Source organism: Microcaecilia unicolor, chromosome 9 (genome assembly GCF_901765095.1).
Source record: "Microcaecilia unicolor chromosome 9, aMicUni1.1, whole genome shotgun sequence".
Classification (NCBI taxonomy): domain Eukaryota; kingdom Metazoa; phylum Chordata; class Amphibia; order Gymnophiona; family Siphonopidae; genus Microcaecilia; species Microcaecilia unicolor.
This window is the reverse complement of record NC_044039.1, coordinates 40,374,339-40,400,965: the sequence shown is the minus strand read 5'-3', so window position 1 is coordinate 40,400,965 and position 26,627 is coordinate 40,374,339. Positions and strand designations below refer to the sequence as shown.

General features: G+C 44.0%; 1 protein-coding gene across 1 annotated transcript in view; it reads left to right on the top strand.

The window, feature by feature from the left end:
* CACNA1C (calcium voltage-gated channel subunit alpha1 C) overlaps positions 1 to 12,227 on the top strand; it is a 1,308,019-nt gene extending 1,295,792 nt beyond the window's left edge. The window contains 2 exon segments of the mRNA XM_030214166.1: positions 8,811 to 9,131; positions 9,609 to 12,227. Coding sequence (XP_030070026.1) covers positions 8,811 to 9,131; positions 9,609 to 9,938 — 651 coding nt within the window. The 3' untranslated portion in view covers positions 9,939 to 12,227.
* Positions 12,228 to 26,627: the final 14,400 nt, after the last annotated feature.

The following is a 26,627-nucleotide window of genomic DNA, read 5'->3' as shown; positions in this document are numbered from 1 at the left end:
GCTCAGTATCCTGCTTCCAACAGTGGCCAATCCAGGTCACAAGTACCTGGCAGAAACCCAAATAGTAGCAATATTCTGGAATTCCAAAGAGTAACAACATTCTGGAATCCCAAAGAGTAACAACATTCTGGAACCCCAGATGGTAGCAACATTCCATGTTACCAATCCCAGGGCAAGCAGTGGCTTCCTTCATGTTCATCTCAATAACAGACTATGGACTTTTCCTCCAGGAACTTGTCCAAACCTTTTTTAAACCCAGGTACGCTAACTGCTGTTACCACCTTTATGAAATGGGCACCCACAACCAGACCCAATAACATACAATTTCACATACACAACTTTAAACCTACTCCAAAGGAGGTGTAAATTTGTGCATATACTCTATGCATATGGGAAGGAATTGAATAAATGGCACTGAAAATTTGGTGCCATAAAAGTTGAGCGCTAAGCGATAATCTATAAAGCCTTAATCTATAAAGGGAGTGTGCAGTTGTGTACACATCATGTACCTACATTTTATGCTTCTATACCCCTGCACAGTTTTAAAAGAGCATTCTCCATGTGTTAAGCATGCTTTACTCATGCACAATGTTTAATAAAATTACCCCCCATGAGCCTTATTTTGCATAGATCATCTAAGTAGAAAAAGGGACATCCAAGTCTTAGTGTTCACATCAGCAACCTAGCCAGACCTCAATTTTTGGGTGGGCCCGGGGGTGGACCGGGTGGGCATGACCCACACATTTCCTCTCTGTCCACCCTCTTTCCCCCAGTGGCATAGCCAGACAGCCAGTTTTGGGTGGGCCTGAGCCCAAAGTGGGTGGGCACAAAATTTTCTCTGCTCCGCCCTACCTCCACCTCAAAATATAAATACTTTAACTAATGAGGATCCTCAAGCTCAGTCAGCTGAAGACTTTCTCTGAAGGTGGCCAGAACTCTCTTTTACCAAGCTTGGTAGGCAGCAGCAATGACCCTAAGCCACTGATGCCAGCACCCCACACATACTTAGCTGTTGATGGCTCAAGGATTCTGTTGCCAGAACTTGGTAGAAGGGAGTCCTTGGCCACCTTTGGAGGAGGTCCTTAGCTGGGGATGTCTGGGAATCCTCACCAGCTGTACTGCAAGGGTTAGGACTGGTGTTAGACCTGCTTGGGCCCAGGTCAGAAAATAAAGGAGGGCTTCCCTCTCCTCTTTGCCTCCCCTCCAATTTCCCAAGTGCCATTACTATCACACCAACAGACCCTCACCAAATACAGAACAAGGGATCACAAATTAGAAATAAAAATATTTAGACAAAAATTGAAAGGGAACCCCAAGAAGTTAAACATAGCATTACTGCAACACTGGAGACATAAAACAGAGATGTATTTCCTTTTCTACAGGACACAATACAAAGACATTTGCTATGCACATTTCCAAAAGCTAACATATTCCATTTAAAACATTCAGAATAAAATGCTTTGTTTCTACCTTTGTTGTCTTGACATTTTTTTTCCATCTTGCTGGTTTCAATTTCTCATTTCTGCTTTCCTCTCTGTCGTCTGCTAATTCTTCTTCAAGCGGCTGCAGTCCATTAGTCTTTTCTTCTCTCTCCTGTCTGTTCCCTCACTATTCCTGCCTCTGACATATTGATCATTCCTTTTTAGCTCTTTTTTGCCTCTCTCTGTCTCACCCTTCTTCATCTCCTTTTTACTTTTCAACTATCTATCAAATTTCCATCTTCTTCTTTCACCCACTAGCTCTCCCATTCCCCATCTTAGTCCTCCCCATCCCAACTTTCTCTTTTATCTTTAATCTACACCCCATTACCATATTTCTACCCTCTGTAATCACTATCTCTCATTCATTTCCTTGCCACCCCCTCTTCTCCCTCTTGGCCTCTCCCACAGGGTTCCACCTTTCCCATCGTCTTCCTCCCTCCACTCTTCTAACCAGCATCTGATCCCCTCCCCACCCTGGTAGCCTTATATTTTCCTGCCCCTTCTCTCTTCATTCCTGTCCTCTCCCCCATGCCACAGCATTTTCCCCCTCACCACCTACTGTGTACCTCTCCCTCCCTCTCATCCACCCCCATGTCTATCTCCCCCTCTCATTCCCACTGTCCATCATCTCTCTCTCTCCCTCTCCTTTGTGTTCTGGGTCCAACATCTCTCTCCCCTTCCCATACAGCATCTCTACCTTCCTCCCCTCTACCATCATGTCTAACATTTCTCCCTTCCCTCCACCCCTATGCCCACCATTTCTCCCTCCTCTCCACCCCTATGTTCAACATTTCTCCCCCTCTCACCATCTATCCCCTCTCTATGCAGCATGTCTCCCTCCCCTCCACCTCATATGCAGCGAAGACTTCTCCCTTCCTCACCCCTCCACCCCTTTACAGCATCTCTCCCTTCTTCCCCGTGCAGCATCTCCCCCACCCACCATGCCTCATCTTTCCATCTTCCCTCCTCCCTGTGCAGCTGCTGTCCCCCGTCTTCCCTCCCCTGTGCAACATCTTTTCCCCATCATCCCTTCCCCCATGCAGCAACTTTCACCCCATCTTCCCTCACCCTCCTTGCAGGCCCGCCCAGCAGCAGAGTTCCTGTAGCTCGCAGTGATTCCCACACGCTGCCTGCCGGCTGCCGCTCACCAATCTCCTTGCAGCTACTAAGCGCTAACCCGGAAGCCTCTCCTCTGCCACAGCTTCCGGTTTCTGCCCAGTCAAGATGCGGCAGAGGAAAGGTTTCCGGATTAGCACTTAGTAGCTGCAAGGAGATTGTTGAGCGGCAGGCAGCGTGTGGGAATCGCTGCGAGCCGAGCCTGCGACTGGAATCGCTGTGCAGGAACACTTCTGCTGGGCGGGCCTGACCCCGCCCGTGGCTACGCCCCTGCTTCCCCCCATAAAGATAAATACCTTGGCTGGAAGGGATCTCCAGGCCCCGTTAGCTGTTCATCTTCTGGAGTCCCCCAAGGCCTGAGAAGTCTCATCTCCGCACCAGTCACCAGCTGGTATCCAGCCGCTGACACCAGCACTGCCCCATCCCAGCGCATGCTCAGTTCAACCAGCATCCCAGTGCATGCATGCACAGTGGTGCCAATTAAACTGAGCATGCTCAAGCAGTGGAGGGGGCAGTGCCAGCGTCAGTGGCTGGAAGCACGCTGTTGACTGCTGTGAAGTTGAGACTGCTCAGGGAACTCCAGGCAGGAAGGACACTTCAGTTGGCAGGGCATCACCAGTGGGTGGGCCTGAAGTGAAACTGGGTAGGCGTGGCTATGCCACTGGTTCACATTTTGCAGAGTATTTCACATAACTCGCTAAATGCGTGAATAAGGCCACAGGCAATACACATGTATTTGGCAGCACATACAATGGGAGCGGCTATTTAAAAAAAAAAAAAATCAGGTTCAAAAATAAAAGCAGTGTCACATGAGGGCAGGGGTGGACTGACCATTCGGGCAACCAGTCAGTGCCTGAGGGCCCAGAGGCTCTAGGAGGCCCAAAGCCTCTGTCTGGATGCCCGCCATACACTACAGCCCTCCCCGGTCCTACCTTTAAAGGCACGCTGCTGGTGATCTAGTGGCCTCTGCGAGGGGGGAACATGTTTTTTCCAGCCCTTTGTGCTGCTGCTGTTCCCCCTGCCTGGCACCAAAGTATTTAAAAATGGCAGCCAAGACTCCCTGCGGAAGTCTCGTGAGACTGTTGAGACCCACGAGACTACCATGGGAAGTCTCAGCTGCCATTTTGAAAACACGGCGGTGCCAGCAGGCGGGGGGAATAGCAGCAGCACAGCGGGCAGGAAAGAACATGCTCTCCCCCCCCCCCCCCCCCCCCCCCCCCGCAGAGACCACTAGACCACCAGTGCCCTTCGGGTAAGGATGGGGCAGTGGTAGGGGGTGAGTCAGACAGCGGCCGGGTGGGGGACCCAGATCACCCTCAGTGTCCAGGGGCCCAGACCACTCTCTGTCTGCCCCTGCATGAGGGTTATACACATATAAATGTCAGCACTTAACTGTAAATGAAGCATACATGTTATTTTCTTTGAAATTCAGAATATACACATACCCCTCAGACCCACCAAAACCTACAGACATACATGTATGAGTAGCACTTTTTCTGGTAAAGATCATTACTTAGACATGTTAAGCTATTTACTTATGTAAATCAGTTTTTTACACATGCAAATACTATACAAGCCTTTAAAAATTAACTCCTACCTCTGGCCAATGTACCTACTTGCTGGAAGGCTTCACTGGAATGGCCTGGTAAAGCAACATGGAACCCATATCACACACACACCACAGACTGTTAGAACACAAAACTGACAAGAATTTAAACAACGAAAAAACACCAACACATGGACATTCACAACAGAAGAGAAATAAAGATCCCACTAAAATAAAGGAACGACAACTAATAAAAATCCACACATCATTAAACACAGATGCATACCAACAAATTTATTTATTTATTTATTGCATTTGTATCCCACATTATCCCACCTTTTTGCAGGCTCAATGTGGCTTACAATTCATCGAGGATATGGGAAATAGAAGAGAAAATACATTCGTTACAAGGAGTTTTGGGTAAAATGATAGTATTGAAGCAAAGATAGTATAGAACACTTCTGGATAAATCAAAGACTGTACTGTTAAATGTGTTGATCCTTGGTTCAACGAAAAACTGAAATTAATAAAAACACATGTTAGGAGACTTGAGCGAGCATGGAGAAAAATGAAAGACGAACAGACATTTAAGGCATGGAAACAAATGCAAAGAAAATATAAATATTCAATAAGACAAACAAAAAAGAATATTACAAAACCAAAATAGGACCAGACTACAAAGATGCACATAAACTCTACCAACTTGTGAATAAACTAATAGACTCCACACCGGTTACCACAGACAGCGCAAACACCCCATCGGCAGACAATCTTACCAAATACTTCAATGAGAAAATCATAAAACTTCGAGCCACGCTACCTCACAATACCACTGATCACGAAAAATTCATGGATTGCCTGGACCCACCGCCCGGCGAATACCCAGCAGACCGCATCTGGAATAACTTTGATCTGCTAACTGAAGAAACCATCACTCAAGCAATAAACAAATTCTCCAAAACCCATTCCAAACTGGATATTTGCCCCAGTAACCTAATAAGGTCCGCCCCCAAACGATTCATAAAAGACCTTACGTCATACCTGAACTACATGCTACAACACGGCCTTTTCCCCAAGGAAAAAGGAAATATATTACTTACACCTATACCCAAAGACTTAAAGAAAAAATTAAATGACACATCCAACTACCGACCAGTAGCATCCATCCCCCTGATAGTCAAACTAATGGAAAGTATGGTTCCCAAACAACTCACCAACTACCTAAATAAATTCACAATACTACATGAATCACAGTCAGGATTTCGATCCAACCATAGCACTGAAACAGTGCTAACCACCCTCATAACCAAATTCAAACAACTGATTGCAAACGGGAACAATGTACTGCTCTTACAATTCGACATGTCCAGTGCGTTCGACATGGTTAGCCACCAAATACTCACAAACATCCTAGACTACTTTGGGATTGGTGGAAACGTATTAAGCTGGTTTAAAGGCTTCTTAACAGCAAGAACATATTAAGTGATATCAAACTCAAAAAACATCAACACCATGGAAACCTGAATGCGGAGTACCACAAGGATCACCACTCTCACCAACCCTTTTCAATTTACTGATGACACCCTTAGCCAACTCGCTATCCAACCAAGGACTCAACCCATACATCTATGCAGACGATGTCACGATATACATCCCGTTCAAACACGATATATCCGAAATCACAAATGAAATCGGAGTGGCCTAGTGGTTAGGGTGGTGGACTTTGGTCCTGAGGAACTGAGTTCAATTCCCACTTCAGGCACAGGCAGCTCCTTGTGACTCTGGGCAAGTCACTTAACCCTCCATTGCCCCATGTAAGCCGCATTGAGTCTGCCATGAGTGGGAAAGCGCGGGGTACAAAAATGTAACAAAAAAAAAATAATGAACTCATGGGCTGACGCATTTCAACTAAAGCTAAACGTAGAAAAGACACAATGTCTCATCCTATCCTCACAATATAACACAATAAACACCCCAGAGTACACTCTTCCGGTCTCAGACAGTCTGAAAATACTGGGAGTCACAATTGACCGAAATCTTACACTTGAAGACCATGCGAAAAATACAGCAAAGAAAATGTTTTACTCAATGTGGAAACTCAAAAGGATTAAACCTTTCTTCCCAAGGGAAGTATTCCGCAGCCTAGTACAATCAATGGTGCTCAGCCATCTAGATTATTGCAATGCCATTTATGCGAATCGGTGGGAAAATGTGGGATACAAATTCTACAAATAAATAAATTAAATAAATAAATGAAATGTGACCTTTTATCACAAAAAAAATGTAACTAAACCTCTGTGAGATCTAGCTAAGATTCACCCAAAAATGTGGCTTTGTACACCATATTTACCTATACTGATATAGGGGCTCTTTTACTAAGCCACGTATGCGCGTCCTACACACATCAATTTGGAGTTACTGCCCAGCTACCGTGTGGCCCAGGTGATAATTTCTTTTTTTTTTTACATGCGTCTGCTGCGCGTGCTGGAAAATCATTTTCATTTTCCTGTGCGTGATGGAAACCGGGTGGTAATCGTCATTCTATGCACATAGATGATTACCACACGGTTACCACGTGAGGCCTTACTGCTAAGCCAATGGGTGGCAGTAAGGTCTCAGACCCAAAATGGACGTGTACCAATTTTTCTTTTGCCGCACATCCATTTTCAGCAAAGAAAAAGGCCTTTTTTACAGGCACGCTGAAAAAATGGATCTGCATGAGCCCAAAACATGCACCTACACTAGTGCAGCCCATTTTTCAGAGCACCTTAGTAAAAGGACCCACATAATTAGCTGATTTACATAATTATGTAGCTCATTATCTAGTTATTCATAGATTTTGCAATAGCTAAATAATGTGTGAATAATGGCAGATGAACCTACCTTATGCCTATTTTATGCAGGAATGCACATGTTCCCATATAAAATAAGCCAAATGCATTACTTATGGTAGTTTCATATACATATACTACTACTACTATTTACTTTACAAAATGGAAAGTGCACCTTTATATTCTAACCTATACCCAACTCCAACCCCAGAATCACTCATAAGAACAAAAGCATTGCCATACCTGGACAGACTGAAGGGCCATCAAGCCCAGTATCCTGTTTCCAACAGTGGCCAATCCAGGTCATAAGTACCTGGCAAGATCCCAGAACAATAAAACAAATGTTATATGGACTGACAGTGGTTGGGGCTTCCAGGCAGTGAGGGTCATCAGCCCCCCCCCCCCCCCCGTCCACTGACTGCTGCCCCCCTCATGCACATCACAGCCCCCCCCCCCCACACACACACACACACTACATACCCCTGCAAGAGTCTGTCTTCTAAACAACTTTCTAGGATTCAGTTCAGAATTCAGCCATTAGGGTAATATTTTGAAAAACGAGGTCACAGTAACATAGTAGATGACGGCAGAAAAAGACCTGCCCGGTCCATCTAGTCTGCCCACGATAAACTCAATATGTGTATACCTTACCTTGATTTGTACCTGTCTTTTTCAGGGCACAGACCGTATAAGTCTGTCCAGCAGTATTTCCCGCCTCCCAACCACCAGTCCCGCCTCCCATCACTGGCTCCGGCACAGACCCCGTATAAGTCTGCCCTCCCCCATCCTAGCCTCTCAACCACCAACCCCCACTTGACTTCTCTGTTGGTTGAATTACACTGGTTGCCTGTGAAGTCTCAATTATTTTGAAAGTATTCTGTCTGGTATTCAACTTTTTGGATGGTATGTGTCCTGAAGGAGGTTCTCAGTTGGTGACTGTGTTAAAATCTAAGACAGTTTCAAGGAAGTGCAACCATTTGCTATTAGCCTTTCCTTCAGCTAAAATTATACGTCTTAAGGCAGTCTTTTCTCAATCATTTTTCTTCATGGCAGGCTTTTTTTTTTTCCTGATTGTTCTGATGCTAGTTTTGTAATGCTTGTAACTTGCCTTGAATCAAAAAGGGAGAATTGGCGAGAGATAAATCCTTGATAACATAATGTAACATAACCTTTACAGAACCGTGTTTAGTGCTGATTTTTTTCAGCGCTGAAATTTGAGCACTATTTTCTGAATCCAGCCCACTGTGTGTAGGCGTTCTTGGAGGCAGAGTTGTGACATATGCACATATTTTTACACACCCACTTTTTACATCAACTTCATAGCAGGTGTAAATATGTGCAATAGCATTTGGGTGCTTCTGAGAGCTTAATTCAGTAAGGCACACAGGCAGCTATGTTGCTTTTATAAAACATGATTATAACCACATGCATAAGTGGCTACAGCCAGTATACATAGAAAAGCGTTGTTTTATAAAGGGGAAATACACAGACTTTCCTTTATAAAATCATCACTTACATGTGCAACCAACAGCAAAAGTGTAATGCCCACATTTGCACCTGTTCTTTGGGACGCACGTCGGGAAGGGGGGGGGGCCTGGAGGACATAACTGAACCCAGTGGGACTGAAAGGAAAATATTTAGGGAAAGATCTAAAAAGAATGACTCTCCAGGGCTGATCAGTGAACAGCAAGTACAAAACTATGTGGAAAAAATAAATATTTTCATAGTAGATTATGCTATTTTATGCCTCTTGTCTTGCAGTTCCTGCACTGTACAATATCATGGACAGTTCTACTAAATATGTTTGTTCATGTACTGTGTTCTCTGTGTCCACAGGCTTTAGCAGTGGCAGGTTTGAGTCCTCTTCTCCGGAGAAGCCATTCTCCAACAATGTTCTCAAGGGTGTGCACCACACCACCTGCTACACCATGTAACCGTGGCTGGCCACAGCAGACCATCCCAACACTGCAGTTTGAAGGGACAGAGTCCAGTGAGAAACTGAACAGTAGCCTCCCGTCAGTAAACTGCAGCTCTTGGCACTCAGACAGCACTAATTGCAACACCAGAAGAGCCAGGCCAGCATCCCTAACTGTCCCCAGTCAAACACAAGAAAATGTGAGGCAGCTCCATGGCAGTGCTGGTAGCCTTGTTGAAAGGGTAAGTCAGTAAAGTCATGAAGCCACTGAAAATCACAGTCAACAGCTACTTCAAATGCCAGCCCCTAGAAGAAACACATTCAGGCAATGCAACTATTGTAGACTGATATACTGAATCAGGTGTTAGTAGACTACAGTAAAGGAGCGATCCCATCCTAATCTGAACTTATACACAGCTTCTCTGTGGAAGCTGATAGCTGTAGTAAAGGCTATGGAGGTGATGTGAATTATGTTGATGCCATTACAGATGGGATGACACTGATGTTAATCATGTAACGATGATGAGAGCTTTGATAACTGTGGATATGTCAGTGATAGATACAATTATAGCATGAATGTTGATGATATAGTGATGAGATAAGGGTAGTGATAAAATAATGAAGTTGACAAGGATAGGGTTCATCTTGTAATGACAGTCCAATATTAATTTTAATATTTCTATTTTTTTCCGATTGCCCATCCATTGAACCGGATGAAGGTCTTGATCTCAGAAGGGCTCGTGAGATTTGCTCAAGATCCAAAGTTCATAGAGGCCACTACCCAAGAGCTAGCAGATGCCTGCGATATGACAATAGAAGAGATGGAAAATGCCGCAGACAACATCCTCAATGGCAACAGCAAAGAGAGCCCCAGTGGAAAATTGTTGCCTTTTGTTAACTGCAGGGACCAAAGGCAGGACAGTTCCAGAGAAGAGGAAGTAGAGCTGGATGTAGAGGAGGAGGAGGAGGAGGGGGAGCAGCAGACCACAGATTGTATAAAAAGTGAGGAGGAGCTCAAGGACAGCAGGATTTGTGTCAGCAGCCTGTAGTTGCAGGGCAGAAGCAATGCTGTTTTTCTTTGTTTCAATGTTCCTACTGGGTTTGTTTCAGAAGTGCCTCACTGTTCTCGTAACTTGGAGTAACCAGAACAGCATTCTTCATTCATTTTCATTGGGATGAGCTACAGAGTTTGATGATATGAGCAATCTTTCCAAGATGTAAGTCCAATCCCAGAATGATGTTTCCATGGAGAAAGAGTGAAGAGGAGAGCCAGTGCCCTCTATTTTTTCAGTCCCTGCACAAGGAACAACTGCTGCTTCTTGACTGCGAAGGAGATGCTCTGCTTCCTGTGGATGGCCCTAGAGAAAAGGACCCTGCATCAAACGGGTGTCTTTCGACTTTGCTTGTAAAAAAAAAAATCATTTTGCACATGTTCTGTATGAGCCTCACAGTCTCCATAGAGCCAAGACCCTTGTGATTTTGAAAAGAATGTTGGCCTTCTGATGTTGCTGATTACCTCGTTAGAAACGAAGAAGATGCACTGCCTTAGATTACACGAGAGGCAAAAGGCAACGCTGCAGATCGAAGCAAACAGAAAATGCTGAGAGGCCAAACCAGCTAGAGCTCTACCAACCAACACAAATGCAGGTGGCAGCTCTGCTAGGCAGTCAGAGCTTTCATAGCAGACCATTTAGAGCTCAGGTAGCCAGCTCTGCCCCACAGGGCTCAGGCAACCAGGTCTTTTCGAAGTGAGATTATGGGCTTTTGCAGTTTAATATTTTCTTGAAGGCATGTTCCAGTTGCTTTGTTTTATTTTTTATTTTATTTTTTAGAGACGGGATACAAGGAAATGGAGAAAGGAGTGTTTACAAAGCTTAGTAACCACTTTCTGTTTCACTTTTATAAATGTAAATTTAATTTGGTTATATTGTATTATTTAAACAATTTTCCATTTAAATTCAGTAAGTTTCATGACAATATTTGAGTTTTACCTGACATTCACTGCACCAAGAATTTATTTTTAGTTTGATGATAACAAACCTTTTTATATAAATAATTTAAAGATAGTAGGCAATGCACTTGATATAGTCTTGCACATTGGAGTGAGAGAGCAGAATTTATTATTTTTTTTAGTAGTAAATCTGTGTGTGGGCATGTGGGCGTGTGAGAGTGCCTAGTGCACAAGTGTGTATGCTTGCATGGTGTGTGTTACTGTATGTATGTGCACGCAAACAGTCCACTTTCTAGTGTTACCTGCAGGAAATCTGAATCTAGGGTCATTTGAATGCAAAAAAATTAAAAAATACAGCCAATGTCTCTGCTTTGAAAAGGGAATCAGTAACTCTTTGCATTTTCTGTTCCACAAGATATGCAAAAGCAATGCAATAATATTAATTTTAAAATAAAATTGTGACTTGTGTAGACATTATAAATTGTATAGAAAAAAAATTCAAGAAAAAAAATCCAGCAGGAATAATTTCCTCTTTGATATATTCCATGTGGTGTTTTCTTGCATTGATGATGTTTCTGCTGAAGAAACTGTAATACTTGAATTCAGGTCAGTTTCAGTATTTTTGAAATATTTTTTTAAAATTGAATTGCAATTGTGGCAAGCGAGTATTATGAATTGAATTTAGTTTGTTTCAAAATCACTTAATGTATATTTTGCTGCATGTAAATCCTTTAGTATTCAGAGTGTGCCAAGCTTTACCTTTGGACTATTAAGTGCTTTTCTACATGTGGTTGGGAAAAATGGAAGTAAATCTTTTTTTTTAATTTGTACAATTAACAGTGTACATTGTGTAAGTAACTATTCTGCAGTCCATTAATGATGGATTTCACATGACTGATTTTGCATATCTTGTGTTCATTCTCCCTTGAAGATGTATGGTGAATTGATTAGTATTTTGCTTACGGATGTTATATGACATCTTTTCCGGTGTTTGGCACCTTTCCTTTCCCTCGGTTCAGTTTATATAAATGCTTTTTTCATACAGATGGTGCAATGTGTAGCCAATCTGATACAAATTGGATGCTCAATTTCTGGAAACTCAGCTGGCACCAGCAAACCACAACAGGGACTAACCATTTTCTCCTTTACTTGCACTGAACCCTAGTAACTTCAACTGATGTTTCCTAGTCACTCAGCCATTGAAGGGGGAAGTAACAGTCACTCAAATTAGGCAATCTTGACTTGGTCACTCATGCTGGGTGTACCCCAGTCAAAGGCATATCCAGGCCTGACAGTGTCGAGTGTTCCCAGGTCACTCAGTATTATAAGAAGGCCATTTTTAAGATTTTCATAGTAAATGAATAACACCAGTCTTTCCATGATTGGTTATTGTTCAGGCAGTTCCTAGTCACTAGTATTGACTTTCTTGGGGGGGATGATAATATAATAGTTAATCCCTTACCAAAAAAAAAAGATATTCACTAAATGCTTCTCATAGACAATATGCATGATGTAGACATGCTGATTTCTGTTTCTATCAGGGGTGATAATGGCTGAAAAATCTACTACTGGAAGACTGAAAAACCCATTCAGTTTTCATGTATGACCTAAATAAGTTCCAGTGTGTTGCACAGATCTATTTTTCCGATGCTATTTTCCCTTCATAGGACCCCAAAATCATCAGTCTTGCTATCCACGATTGCTTAGCCAAGTAGACTAATTACTGTATGCAGTAGCCTGTGCACTACATTCAAAGGCGTGGCAAGAAATTAGATTATTGACTTCAATAATACACTTCTTGTGGACCCAAGAACTAAAAACATAGTTCAGGTTCAAAGTGAAGAGAATGAAAAATATTAAACCCATTTTCCTGTACCTCTAGAAATCTAAGCAGTAAAACCAAGAGTGTTTGATAAATCCACCCTGAAATAATGGGATCATTTACTAGAGGGGCTATTTTTTATAAAAATATAGACCAATTCATTCTGATTCCTATCCCTTTGAGTAGAGGATACAGTCCCTCTTGGTGCCTAAAGAAATTTAGCAATTTTAAACTTTTTGATTCAGAAGTTAGAATGCAAAGAAGTACCAAAATTCTAGAATAAAGTCTAAAGTGATTTTTTTTATTTAAGTCTCTCAGTCATTGCTTCAGGCATTCAGAACCTCCCTAGCTTCTAGTAGGCTTGCTGCCGTTGCAGGACTTATAGAATGACTCTAGTACAGAACGAAAAAGGGCTGCAGGATTCAGCCATTCATTCCTCCATCATTCTGTTCCAGCAGACATTGAAAACCACAGGCTCTCAGTAACCACTGAATTTTCTAGGCAAGAAAACTCGTGTGGATTGAGGGCATCTTCAACAATTCTTATTTCCCCTACTGGACTCTAATGAGCTAGATAAAGAAACCACTTCTTGCACTTATTCCCAGCGCACTAAAGCACTGACTGGTGGGAGCATTCACTGTTGTATTGAATCATGTGATTTTTTTTTTCCCTAACCTACAGCCTACTCATCAGTTGTGCAGCTTTCCCATTGTATTGAAACCACAGCTCCATTCTGCATATCTTTATCATCACCCCTCTTACCTAATCACCCTTATTTATAGACCCTCACACTTTCATCCAGAATGGTTCCCATTCCCCAGTACTTTGTAGACATATTTGATGGAAGATGAATTTTCATCCTCACAGGTAGATGGTATTCCCTTATAGGATGGATAGGATCTCTAAATTCTATCCGTATTTCTTTTATTTCAATTTGATTGATACTATCATGCTCTCAGGGCTCCTGGTCCACAAGGGCTGGGAAAACCTTGGTCTCTACCAAAGAATCCTTACAGAATCTTGATTTGAATAATTTGTGGTAGAGGCTTCCTCCAAAGGTAGAGATGTTCATAATAATTTGAAGAAAAAAAACCAAACACACTGCATGGGCTTTCAGAAAAAAACTTGTTGATGCCAGGTGTGCCAGTTTTCATGTCCATGGAAAAGAGACACTCCATTTCATGGAATTCCCACGTTGAGATTGCACTCTAGGCCTGAGCAAAGAGCTACTGGCTCCTAGCCAGTTAATGTGGAACCAGTTACAGTCATAGCCCACCTGGTTCATTCAGTGGCTGAATATTCTTCCTTTTAGGGGTCCTTTTACTAATGTGCGTTGAAAAATGGCCTGCAGTAGTGTAGGCATGTGTTTTGGGCATGCGCAGAATCATTTTTCAGCGCACCTGTAAAAAATGCCTTTTTTAAAATTTTTGCCAAAAATGGATGTGCGGCAAAATCAAAATTGGCCTGTTTATTTTGGGTCTGAGACCTTACCACCAGCCATTGACCTAGCGGTAAAGTCTCACATGGTAACCTGGCGGTAATGACCTACGCACATCAAATGGCACTTGGCACACGTCTGATACGCATGCTCGAAATAAATTTTATGGATGTGCTTATCGGACGCACGCCAAAAATGAAATTACTGCAAGAGCCACGCAGTAGCCTAGCAGTAACTCCATTTTGGCTTGCACTGGGCGTGCGTAGACGCTTATGCAGCTTAGTAAAAGGGCCCCTTAATTTGTACTGATATGAGTGTCTGGCACAGCCACTGAATGGTTGGGTCAAATCTTTAACAAACTAAAGCCTAAAGGCATAAAGTGTTTTCTATCTATACAAAAAAAGGAAAAGATAAACGAGATGAAAAATTGTCTTCATGTTTTGTCATTTGAGTTTTGAGTTATTTGTGGCTCGATAAACTGCACTATGGGCAAAGGACATTACAGCAGAACTAATGCCCCTGGCTCTTGCTGCGGATGGTATTTGGTCAGTCACTACTGAGTGTGATTCTAATGTCGTAACCTGATTGTCCGACATTTTGAAGAGGTGGGACTAAAGGATTTTGGGAGCTGATGTTTCCTTGCACACAGACCTTTTCCTCATCACCTGGAGATGCTGCTGCTGATCGGGCGGCTGATCTGTTTTTCCAGTCAGGAGGGGGACAGCCAAAGGAACACTTTGGAATCCCCTTGTTATGTAGAGGACAGCATCATTCTGCTTTGTTTTTTCTGACAGCGCCCAGACCTCTTCTTCCCTTCCTCCCCAAACAAAAGAAAAAAAAAAGGACAAATGCATTTTTTTACATTTCTTGATAATTTTCAAAAGCAATGTATCATTGTTTTCTTTAGATTGACACCAATATAACAGTTGTATGGGTCACAGCTGGCCTCCTGTGTTTTTTCTGATTAATTTATGAAGTTTTCAGGTTGAGGTCCAGATAAAATAAATGCAAGAGAAGCACAGGAAAAGTCGTCCATCATCCAGAAAAGGCTGAGCTCAGATACCCTGGAGGTATTTCTATAACATGCTACCTAGATGTATGTGTTAGTTATGCACATCATAGGTGTCAATAATTTGTAGTTACAGGCAAATGTGACCAGACACTATTCTATAAAGCAGCACCTATGTGCTATAGCACGTAACTGCATTGGACACATACATGGGTAAGTCATGGGTGTGTCTGCAAGTGATATGCATAACTTATAGACTACTTTCAGTTACACGCATGACTTGGTGCATGTCATATGCCCATTTACACCTGCCATTGACATGGTATAAATGGTCATGCTTAAACTGAAGAGCAGCCATTAGCACCTACCGTTACGACTGAAGCTACAGACTGACAGGCAGATGATCAATGCCCCGCACTGTTCCAAACAGCACTCTAAAAATAGCGCTGGAACAGCGCGGGGCTTTACCGCATGGATGATCAGAGATAATGCATGCAAATTTAAGCAGCGCAATTATCTCTGATCATCGGGTAGAAGTGCGGGAGAATTGTGCCTGAGCATGCGCTCAGCACAATCCTCCCGCACTTGTTCAACAGGTCTGGGCTGTCAAAAGCCCAAACCTGTCAAACACAGGGGCTGGAGGGTCCATGGGACCACCAGGCCCTGACTACCCCTGCCCCGAGCAAGGAGAAACAGGGGCTAGAGGTCCGGTGGCCCTTCAGTCCCCCCGAAGATCCCACCCCCCTCCCCAGGTTCAGGGAGGGCTGGAGATCCGGTGGGTCTCCAGGCCCCCCCCCCCCAACAATGGTCCCTAGTAGTCCAGTAGCCGCTCCTCCCCCCCCCAAGTGACGGTGGGGCTGGCGATCCGCTGGACTGCCAGCCCCCTAACCCAACCCCCAGCATTGGCAAGGGTCCACTCTGCCATCTGACGCCCACCCTCCCTCTCTGCCTGCCCACCCCCCCTACCTTGGTTGGAGGAGGGGCGCAGCCTGCCTCCCTCCTCTTCCTTCGACGCCACAAAATGGCGGCGTCCAGCCCTGCCCAGTGCATCCTGGGATGTGCTGGGCAGGGCTACACACCATATAAGAGAGAAACTCCCAAGGTAGGGGGCAGGCACTGGGCAGGCAGAGAGAGAGGGAGGGTGGGCGTCGGATCCGATGGCAGAGCGGACCCTTGCCAATGCTGGGGGTTGGGTTGGGGCGGCGGCGGCGGCAGCCACTGGACAACCAGGGACCATTTTCATGGGGGTTTGGGGGGGCTGGAGACCCACCGGATCTCCAGCCCTCCCTGAACCCATCGTTGAGGGGTGCTTTGCATCGTTGGGGGGAATGGGGGCCTGCCAGCATGCAAATGCATTCTGGACAGGGCTCACCATTCCTCCCGAATGATCTGCAAACCCTAATGCCAGCTCGGAGCGCTGATGGTGCTTGATCTTTGGGGATGAATGCGTTAAGCCCCGTTTAGCATGCATTTGCATGCTACTTGCGGTAAGAGCCATCGAGCGGGTTGTTTCACGCGCTCGAGGGCTCTGATCATGTGGGGTTAGCAAACGCCAGCGCTAGTATGGTGCTAACAGCCTCTAGCGCCGGCATTTGCTTTTGATCATGAGGGTATGAGAGTGCAACACCATTGTGGTCGGCGTTTAAGATAAGTGATCTTTAGCATCATCAGAGTATTAAATAGTAAAGTAGATAAAATAGATACATTCCGTGATATAGATTCACTCTGTGATCTCACTACTCTGGATATAGGCATCTGTCTACCTTGGATTTTTTGGACATTCAACTGAGTGTGGAGTTTTTTGGGCTATATGATGTTGCGCCGGGCCCACGCCTTACAGTCTGATTATCTTGGGCTGGCTGGGGGGCGTTACTGAATCCCTTTTTTCTCCACTTTAGATGTTGAGTGATTCTTATTTAATCCAAGGTTACATGTGTTCCTGTATCCATTATTGTGCACAGTAAGTGTGAAGCTGTGGTTTTGGAGTTTCAAAAAAAAAAAAAAACAACTACCATACTATAGCAGAGTGCCTAAATGAAAGCACCAGTTTAAAGAATTGCCTCCAGGATGCTAGCAACGACTACCAAGTGTCAGCATCAGGGGAATGACAACATCTGAGCAAAATCTGTATCTGAGGGAAAGCGAATGCTGGCAAACGTATCTTCTTATTACTCATCAGCTTTGTCTTTCATGTTCTTAAAAGCCCAGGAACATCTTATCTCAGGAAGGTACTTTTTGAGCTTAGATGTATATAGCAGGGGTTTACCAAGAGATCCAAATCTGCAATAGAATGAGTTAGGCCGCTTCATAAACTTTGGATACACAAAGCCTACATGAGGCTCTTGGTTAACAATAGTTACTGGTTAGAGAAGTAGTCTGAGAACTAGGGAAGACTGCTTCAAATCTCATTCAGCTCCTTGTGATCCTGGGCAAGTTGCTTAAGTCCAGATTCAGTAAATGACACTCAACATTAGGAACCATTAAGATCCTCACTAAGTACCAATTCTATAAAGGTTGCTTAGTGCTAGGCAACTTTACAGACTAGCACTTACCCCCAGACTCTATATAGTGCACCTAGCGTTCCGTGCCAAAATCCAAGCATATTCTATAATAACACGCTTAACTTAATTGGCTCAATAAAATTTCCTTGGTGCTCTTACCATCTGTGGTTTCAGTCTGGTCTTTCTGGATTTCTTCCGCTTGTTTTGTTGTTTTTATGTTGTTGTTTTTTTTTGGGGGGGGGGGGGAGTTTTGGACTCTCTTTTGTTGCGATTCAACAAGCTAATCAGCATTGATAACAGCTCTTAACAAGCAATAATGAGCACTAATTGGCAATTAGAATTTACACACACAACTCGTTAAGCGCATTCTGTAATGCAGTGCAACTAACTTCTAACATGCAGAGGCAAAAGGGGCACAGTTGTGGGTGGGGAAATGGGCATCTTGTGGGCGTTGCAAAATTTACGTGTGTAGTTTTAGAATATGGCCATGTGCCTAAATCTACATGGATTTACACCACATTTTCATTGGTGTAAATACAGGCTCCTAGTTTTAGACGCTGAGATATCAACTAAGCATATTCTATAGACTGTGCCTATAGGTGCTGCTTATAAAATATGCTTAGTCGGCACTGATTTCCGTGCCAATTTTTTTTTTTTTTAGGCGCCATATGTAGAATCCCCTCCTTAGTGTGTATTCTGAGAGGACTTATGCCTGCTGAAACCTGGTATACATGGTGGCATGCAACTAGCAGTTGGACATGTAAATGACCCTCTTCTATAACACTGTACCTAAGTTTTGGGAATGCCCCTGATATGCCCATGCCCCTCCCCTGCTCTCTCCACACCCCTTTTTGTTGCTCACAAGACAATTTAGGCACACAGCATTATAGACTAGTTCATAGGCAGTTCTGCACAGAACTAATTAGTACCTATTAACAGCAATAATTGACTCTCAACAGCTCATTAACTAATTAGTTTGTTCACAGATCTGAGATTCACTTCCAAATTTGGGTAACCAGTATAGAATCAAGAGCTCAACCCTCCATTGCTTCAGGTACAAACTTAGGGGCCCTTTTACTAAAGCTTAGCATGTGCTAAACACTAAGACGCCCATTTTATACCTATGGGCTTCTTAGCATTTAGCGCGCACTAATTCCAATAGCATGCACTAAGCTTTACCAAAAGCGCCCCTTAGATTGTAAGTCGTCCGTTGACAGGAAAATGCCTTCTGTTATAACTGTGAAAATCCCAAATCCGTTCTTACATGTTTGGTTAAGGCACAACAACAAAAAATCAATAGGGCTTGGGTAATTCTTTCAGCTGCTGGCATCATTAAACAACTGACTTCTGAACCATGAGGGATAAAGCTAACCATTGCTCTCTTTAAAGTCAGATATAGATAAGCATTTATTTTTATATCATTTTTTTAAATGATACCTGCATGGTGGGATAAAGGAGACTGTAGAGATGTGTTTCTGAAGGCAGTATAATAAAAGATTTATCTGATATTATTTCTTTGCTTTAATCCAACTGTGGAATAATCACAATTTCTAAGACAAAAATCCAAGTAGAGAGGCAAGATTATCTGACAGTCACAAGGCACTCTCTGCCAGCCAAAGGATGGCACTGAAAGAATGCCCAGGAGAAAGCATCTCACCAATCCTAAAGCCTATGAGGATTAACCAAGGCTATCTAGGTACGTAATCCGGGGATGTGAATTTTGAAAAAGGAGGGTGAAAAAAGAAGAAAAAAAAAACTATTAGAACATCCCCATACTATGCTCATACACCCACCGTTTTGCTGCATGATAAGCCCGTTCGGATGTGTTGCAAATGAACAGATAAGTAAAATGTGGTTTATTTTAATGTCATCATGATGAAGCACGTATTTACAATTGTTTCATACTAGACCAAAGCTTTAATCTGGGCATTATACATACATGCAACAGCACACACCAGTCAAGGATTGTGTAGTATCAATTCAAACAATTAGCTGTTGAGCCACCCTACTACATCATCAGACATGTACAACTCTTCCCTCCCCCTCCCATCAGTTCTATTTAAAGATTCTTTAGTATACATAAATCAATTTAAATGGATATGGGGCCCTTTTATAGAGCAGCTTACTGCTTGCTCTTTCAGGACTACCACTGGCATAACGCGGCCGCTAGCGGTAGTCCCACCCTGAGTAAGCACCATTTCCTGTGGATAAAGAAAAAACCCCGGAAATGGCTTGTGCAGCAATAACCTGGTGGTAATCGGGCATTGCTGCGTGCTGCCCGATTACCACCAGGTTAGCGCGGGAGCCCTTATCACCACCTCAGTGGGTGGTGGTAAGGGCTCCCTGTCGCAAATCCATGTGGAAAGAGTTCTCTTACCACATGGCCATGTGTGCCCCCACCCCCAGCACAGAGCCCTTTTTCCCACAGCTTGGTAAAAGGGCCCCATAGTTTGTGAAGTTTACTATTACTGCATTGCTGTTCTCTGACCATTCTGTCTCCCCATCATCCCAGCTTAGTTTGTATACCAAGAGAACCAAAATACATGAACAAGAACTGAGAAAGTGGAGGTTCGTATCAGGCATAATTACTAGTAGAAACAAACAACAATCCCACTTCTACAGGGAGTAGTTTGAAATAAGATCCCAGGGTTGCTTCATTTCTATCTAACCATTAGGGACCTGATATTCAAAGTGATTTAAGTGGGCAGGAGATGCCACCCTTCCCCAACCAGGGCCGCTGTTGCTGCCACCTTACCTGTGCATGGTAGAGCAAGGAACTGTGATGCAAGTGTCTAGTTGTACGAGACTTGCACCAGACTTTCTTTCTGCACCACCCAGCTCAGGGCTGGTGCAACAGAGGTTTTAGAGCAGTGCTTGTGGCAGTTTATGGCACTCCCCCCCCCCCCCCCCAACACACTAACATACTTATGACATATACCCAGGGCCGCAGAGAGACTGAACCAGGCCTGGGGCAGGGCAGGGCCACCGCCGCCACCCCCTCCCCCCCCCCCCCCGATCGTCACTGCTGCTGCTCCCCCGCACACACACAATTGGCACCCCCCCCCCCCCCCCTCTGGATCGCTGCTGCAATTGAAATAGCTTGGCTGGCAGGGATCCAGAGGCCCCACCAGCAGGAGACATCTTCCTCCAGCGCTGACTCTTCACTCTGCTGATTGCCTGCCCCTGCAGCTGCTTTTTCTTTCAGGGCATGTTCGGTTTCAAAACTGAGCATGGGCGCCTGAGAGGAAAAGCAGCCACTCAGCAATGGCCAGAACAGAAGCGCTGGAGGAAGACCTGCAGTGTCTGCTGCTCCGGATCCTCCTCAGCCTTCAAGGGGGGGGCCCAACGCCAGAGTTTTCTCTCTCCTGCTCCTGTCGGGACGCGATCACTCGGGTCCCATCAGGAGCAGGAGATACTCCGGCGCTGGCCCCCCCCCCCTTGGAAGCCTGGGCCTGGAGAATTTTGCCTCCCCCCCCCCTCTCGGCAGCCCTGCCCATACCATGTTGTGATGGCCCCGATTACAGTATACAGAGTGAGGCACTAATGTGTACAAAATAAAAAAAGGATCTAGGTTGAATATGTCAGAGCGCCCTTAGATGACCAAACATGTTGCTAAGGCAGCACAAAAGCCATAAGTTTGGTGAGATGCAGAGGGAGAAATATAACCAAAAGAAAAGGAGGTGATGCTACACTACCTTTGATTAAATCTCTGGTGAGATCTCATTTAGAGTGCTGTGTACAGTTCTAGAGACCACAGCTTATAAACCAGATGGAGTTAATTCAAAAGGCAGATACTAAAATGTTTAGCAGTCTTCACCATAAAGCATAACAGAAAAGACAATGGGCCCAATAGTCAGACCACAGGAAGCAGCCCGACTAACTCCCACAGTCGGCGGTGAGGCCAGATATTCAATGCCGAGCCATTTCCGGTGACCAGCATTGAATATCCAGGTTTAAACTTAACCCACCAAACCAATAATCAGCACTGGCTGGTTAAGTTTATAGCAGCCAAAGATATGCCTGCTATTTGGACAGCCCAATTTGCCTGCCAAACTTAGCTGGCAATGCACTGAATATTCATGGATAGCCAGTTATGCTGACCGCAAATATTCAGCTGGACATAACCAGCTATCTCCCACTGACTATTAGCACTTAACCAGCTATCTCCCACTGAATATTAGCACTTAGCCAGTTAAGTGCTATTTAACCGGCAAGGAGCTGTTCCTGGCCAGTTAAATAGGGCTGAATATTGGGGAGGACTAAGGCCCAGATGTGCAAAACCTAACAAGCCAACATGTTTTTTATACTGGTTCCAGCCGGTTTAGCGAGCACGGAGTATGGCGAGACATGCACAAAAGGGTTCTCCAAGCTCTTTTCCTGTCTCAGTAGCAGTTAATAACTTTGCATATAATTTTCATTATGAGCTAATTACTATACAAATGTGCATGCAAAGCGATGCACAGCCCTTTTACGAGTGATTCATAGAAGCAGCCCCTACTTTAACCATGGAAAATTTAACGGGTGGTCAGGAGCTGCCGGTACTGCCTAGAATGACAGCTGAAACTGCTGAGGGAAGGGTGGAGGGACGAATCAGCCCATCAGAGCAGACCAGAAGATCTGGACTCTCGCAGAGCAGCTCTTTTCATTCTTCACTTCTTCAACCTGCAGAAAGCCAAAAATAGATGTCCACCTCCCGCTCTTCCCAAACCAAAACAAGGCAAAGTGGAGATGCGAAGCTGCTGTTTCCAGTATCCACGCTGCTCCCCCAGTATCCAATCCCTGTCCAATATCCAATCCCCATACTTCTCCCGTATCTGTCCATGCACTGCCTCCTGTATCAAAGAAAATCTGGTGCTCGTCCAGATCCTGCACCAGTTTTCATACACGCAGCTTCCTTGCATGTATGAAAGCTGTACACAAGTGCCACCCTGAAGTCCAGAGCTGCTGCTGCTGCTGCTTCTGCTCACAGTTAGAGTTGGAAGCCCCCTTTCCAAAAAATCTGCTGGGAGAAAGGAAAGAAACAGGACAGCTGAAAACACCACAACACCGATCTTGAATGTTAAGTGGCCTGAGTGGAAGGTGATCTTTCAGCAGGAGAGAAATTGAGCCTTTTGTTATAGTCTGTATTCATGGAGCTTCAGTTACTGCTGCTATTACATAAGAACATAAGAGTAGCCATACTGGGTCAGACCAATGGTCCATCTAGCCCAGTATCCTGTTTTCCAAACAGTAAGTCAGGTCACAAGTACCTGGCAGAAACCCAAATCATGGCAACAATTCATACTACAAATCTCAGGGCAAGCAGTTGCTTCCCATGTCTGTCTCAATAGCAGACTATGGACTTTTCCTCCAGGAAGTTGTCCAGCCCTTTTTTAAACCCAGATATGCTAACCGCAGTTATCACACCCTCCGGCAAAGAGTTCTAGAGCTTAGCTATTTGTTGAGTGAAAAAAAAATATTTCCTCCTATTTGTTTTAAAAGTATTTCCATGTAACTTTCTTGAGTGTCCCCTATTCTTTGTACTTTTGGAATGAGTAAAAAATTGATTTACTTCTATTCATTCTACACCACTCAGGATTTTGTAAACTTCAATCATATCTCCCCTCATCCTTCTCTTTTCCAAGCTAAAGAGCCCTAATCTCTTTAGCCTTTCTTCATACAAGAGTTCCACCCCCTTTATCATTCTGGTTGCTCTTTGAACCTTTTCTAATTCTGCTATATCTTTTTTGAGATATGGCAACCAGAACTGAACATAATACTCAAGGTGCAGACGCACCATGGAGCGATACACATTATAGTATTTTTGGACTTATTCATCCTCCTTTTCCTAATAATTCCTATCATCCTGTTTGCTTTTTTGGCTGCTGCCACACACTGAGCAGAAGATTTCAGCATATTATTTACAACGACACTTGGATCTTTGCTTGGGTGCTGACCCCCAAGGCGTACCCCAGCATCAGGTAACTATGATTCGGATTATTCCTTCCAATGTGCATCACCTTGCATTTGTCCACAATAAATTTCATTTGTCATTTGGATGCCCCGTCTTCCAATTGCCTAAGGTCTTCCTGCAATATTTCACAGTCCGCACATGTTTTAACAACCTTGAATAGTTTTGTATCATCTGCAAATTTAATCACCTCACTCATTTTCCGATTTCCATATCATTTATAAATATGTTATGTAGCACTGGTCCCAATGGCACACCACTGTTCACCCTCTTCCATCGAAATGACCATTTAACCCTACCCTCTGTTTTCTGTCCATTAACCAATTCCTAATCCACACCAGAACCTTGCCTCCTGTCTCATGACTCTTTAATTTTCTCAGGAATTTCTCATGAGGAACTTTATCAAAAGATTTCTGAAAATCTAGACACAGTACATCAACCGGCTCACCTTTATCCACATTCACGCCTTCAAAGAAATGAAGCAAATTGGTGAGGCAAGACTTCTCTTGACTGAACCCATGCTGACACTGTCCCATTAAACCTCGTTTGTCTACGTGTTCTATAATTTTATTCTTTATAATAGTTTCCACTATTTTGCCCTGCATCGATGTCAAGCTTACGAGTCTATAATTTCCTGGATCACCCCTAGAATCCTTTTTAAAAATTGGCATCACATTGGCCACCCTCCAATCTTCAGGTACTACAGGCAATTTTAACGACAGGTTACATATAACTAACAGCAGATCAGCAATTTCATGCTTGAGTTCTTTGAGTACCCTTGGATGTATGCCATCCAGTCCAGGTGATTTACTACTACTACTATTTAGCATTTTTATAGTGCTACAAAGCGTACAATTTGGCTCAGTACATCTTCCAGGTTCACCGAGATTTCTTTCAGTTCCTCCACATCACCCTTGAAAACTATTCCAGTACAGGCAGATCTCTTACATCTTTTTCTGTAAAGACAGAAGCAAAGAATTCATTCAGTTTCTCCGCTATGGCCTTGTGCTCCCTGAGCATCCCTTACTCCTTCATGATCCCTTGGATTCCCTTGCAGGCTTTCTGCTTCTCATGTATCTTAAAAAGTTGTTACTGTGAGTTTTAGCCTCTGTGGCAAGTTTCTCTTCATATTCTCTTTTAGCCTTTTTTTTATTAATGCTTTGCATCTGATTTGTCAGTACTTATGTTGCTTCTTATTTTCTTCATTTGGCTCCTTTTTCTATTCTTTGAAGGACAATATGTTGGCTGTAATGGCCTCTTTTACTTCACCATTAAACCATGCTGACTGACATTGCATCTGGACTGGGTTTCCAAGATGGTATTTTTGAATATGTCCACATCTGATTCAGTATCCTAACTTTTGCAGCTGATCCTTTTAGTTTCTTTTTAACCATTTTCCTCATTTTATTATAGTCAACCTTTCGAAAATTAAACACTGCTACAGTAGATTTCCTTTGCGGGTTCGTCCCAGATAGTAGCTGAAAGTTGAACGTGTTATGATCACAGTTTCACAGGGGACCCAAAACCACCATCTCTCCCACTATGCCCTGTACGCCACCAAGGACCATATCTAAAATGGCTCCTCCCTCTTGTCTGTTCCTGGACCAGCTGCTCCAAGAAGCAGTCATTTATTACATCTAGAAATTTTCTCTCCCTGGCACTACCTGATGTAACATTTACCCAGTCAATATCAGGGTAATTGAAATCACCCATTATTATAGTGTTGCCCAATTCGCCAGCTTTCCCAATCTCTATAAACATTTTTTCATCCATCTGTTCATTCTCTCCCAGCAGACGGTAGTGCAGCCCTATAAGAATACTCCTTCCCTTCACACATGGAGTTTCTTTCCATAATGATTCCACGCCGCTGTGTCATGTGGAATGCTTATTTTATTGGACTCAATTCCCCCTTTAACATATAGCACAACCCTCCCCCCTTCCAATTTGATCCTCTCTATCATTGCGATACAATTTGTACCCTGTTAACACAGTGTCCCATTGATTGTCCTCTTTCCACCAAGTCTCTGAAATGCCTATTATTTCTATCTCAGCATTTAGTGCTATATATTCTAACTCTCCCATCTTATTTTTTAGGCTTCTAGCATTTGTTTACAGGTACTTCAAATTGTGTTTTTTCCTTTCACCTACAAGCTACTTAGAAGTTGAAGAGGATAATGTGCATCCTTTATCGAGCTCTCTCATTAAGCACACCTGGCTTACTTTCAGCATTGTTGAAACCTCGCTACTGGAATTCTCTAAAATGTCATGTTTCAATAGTATCCTTCAACCATGTGCTCCTGGTTGACTGTCAGTTTCCCCTCCCCCCCCCCCCCCCCCCCCCCCAATTCTAGTTGAAACGCTGCTCTATCTCCTTTTTAAAAGTTAGCACCAGCAGCCTGGTTCCATCCTTTTAAGGTGGAGCCCATCCTTTTAGAGGATCAGGCGACCCTCAGGGGGAGGAATGCTGGCTTCGGCCTAACCCCTGGTAAGCCTTTCCTCAGCTGAGAGGTACCCACCTCTACCACCGGCTGCCTTTCAGGTGCTGTGGAGGACTTGCAGCTCATCTGCATATCCTTACAGCCTTCTCCGGGGTGACACCCAGGTCCACCCCGATCCACTCAGGGCCTCCGCTCTAGGTGCCGCGCGCCTAACGGCGCGCGGGGCATTTTTCTCTTTGTATCTAATCTTTTTCCAGTTGCTAAAGTACCTTAATCATTTATGGCCCCTATTCACATTCTCTTCCTAGCTCTGTCCCTTCCTAATCTTTTCCCTCACCCCCTACCTCTCTCCGCTACAGGAACTCACTTCCCATCCATTGACTTCATCACCTCACCTTCTCTCCTACCCTCTTCCTCCCTCTTGGCTTTTAATCTCCGTCTCTTTCTTCCCTCCATTTTGCCTTCCCCATTCCACCTAAATACCTCTCGCCTTCGACGCCTTCGTGGCCACACCTCTCCTACTCTCCTCCGCTCTCTTTTACTCCTTCTCTTACTCTCAGCTGGTGACATCAATCCCAATCCTGGCCCTCCTCACCAACTATTATCCAAACTCTACAGATCTCACCGTG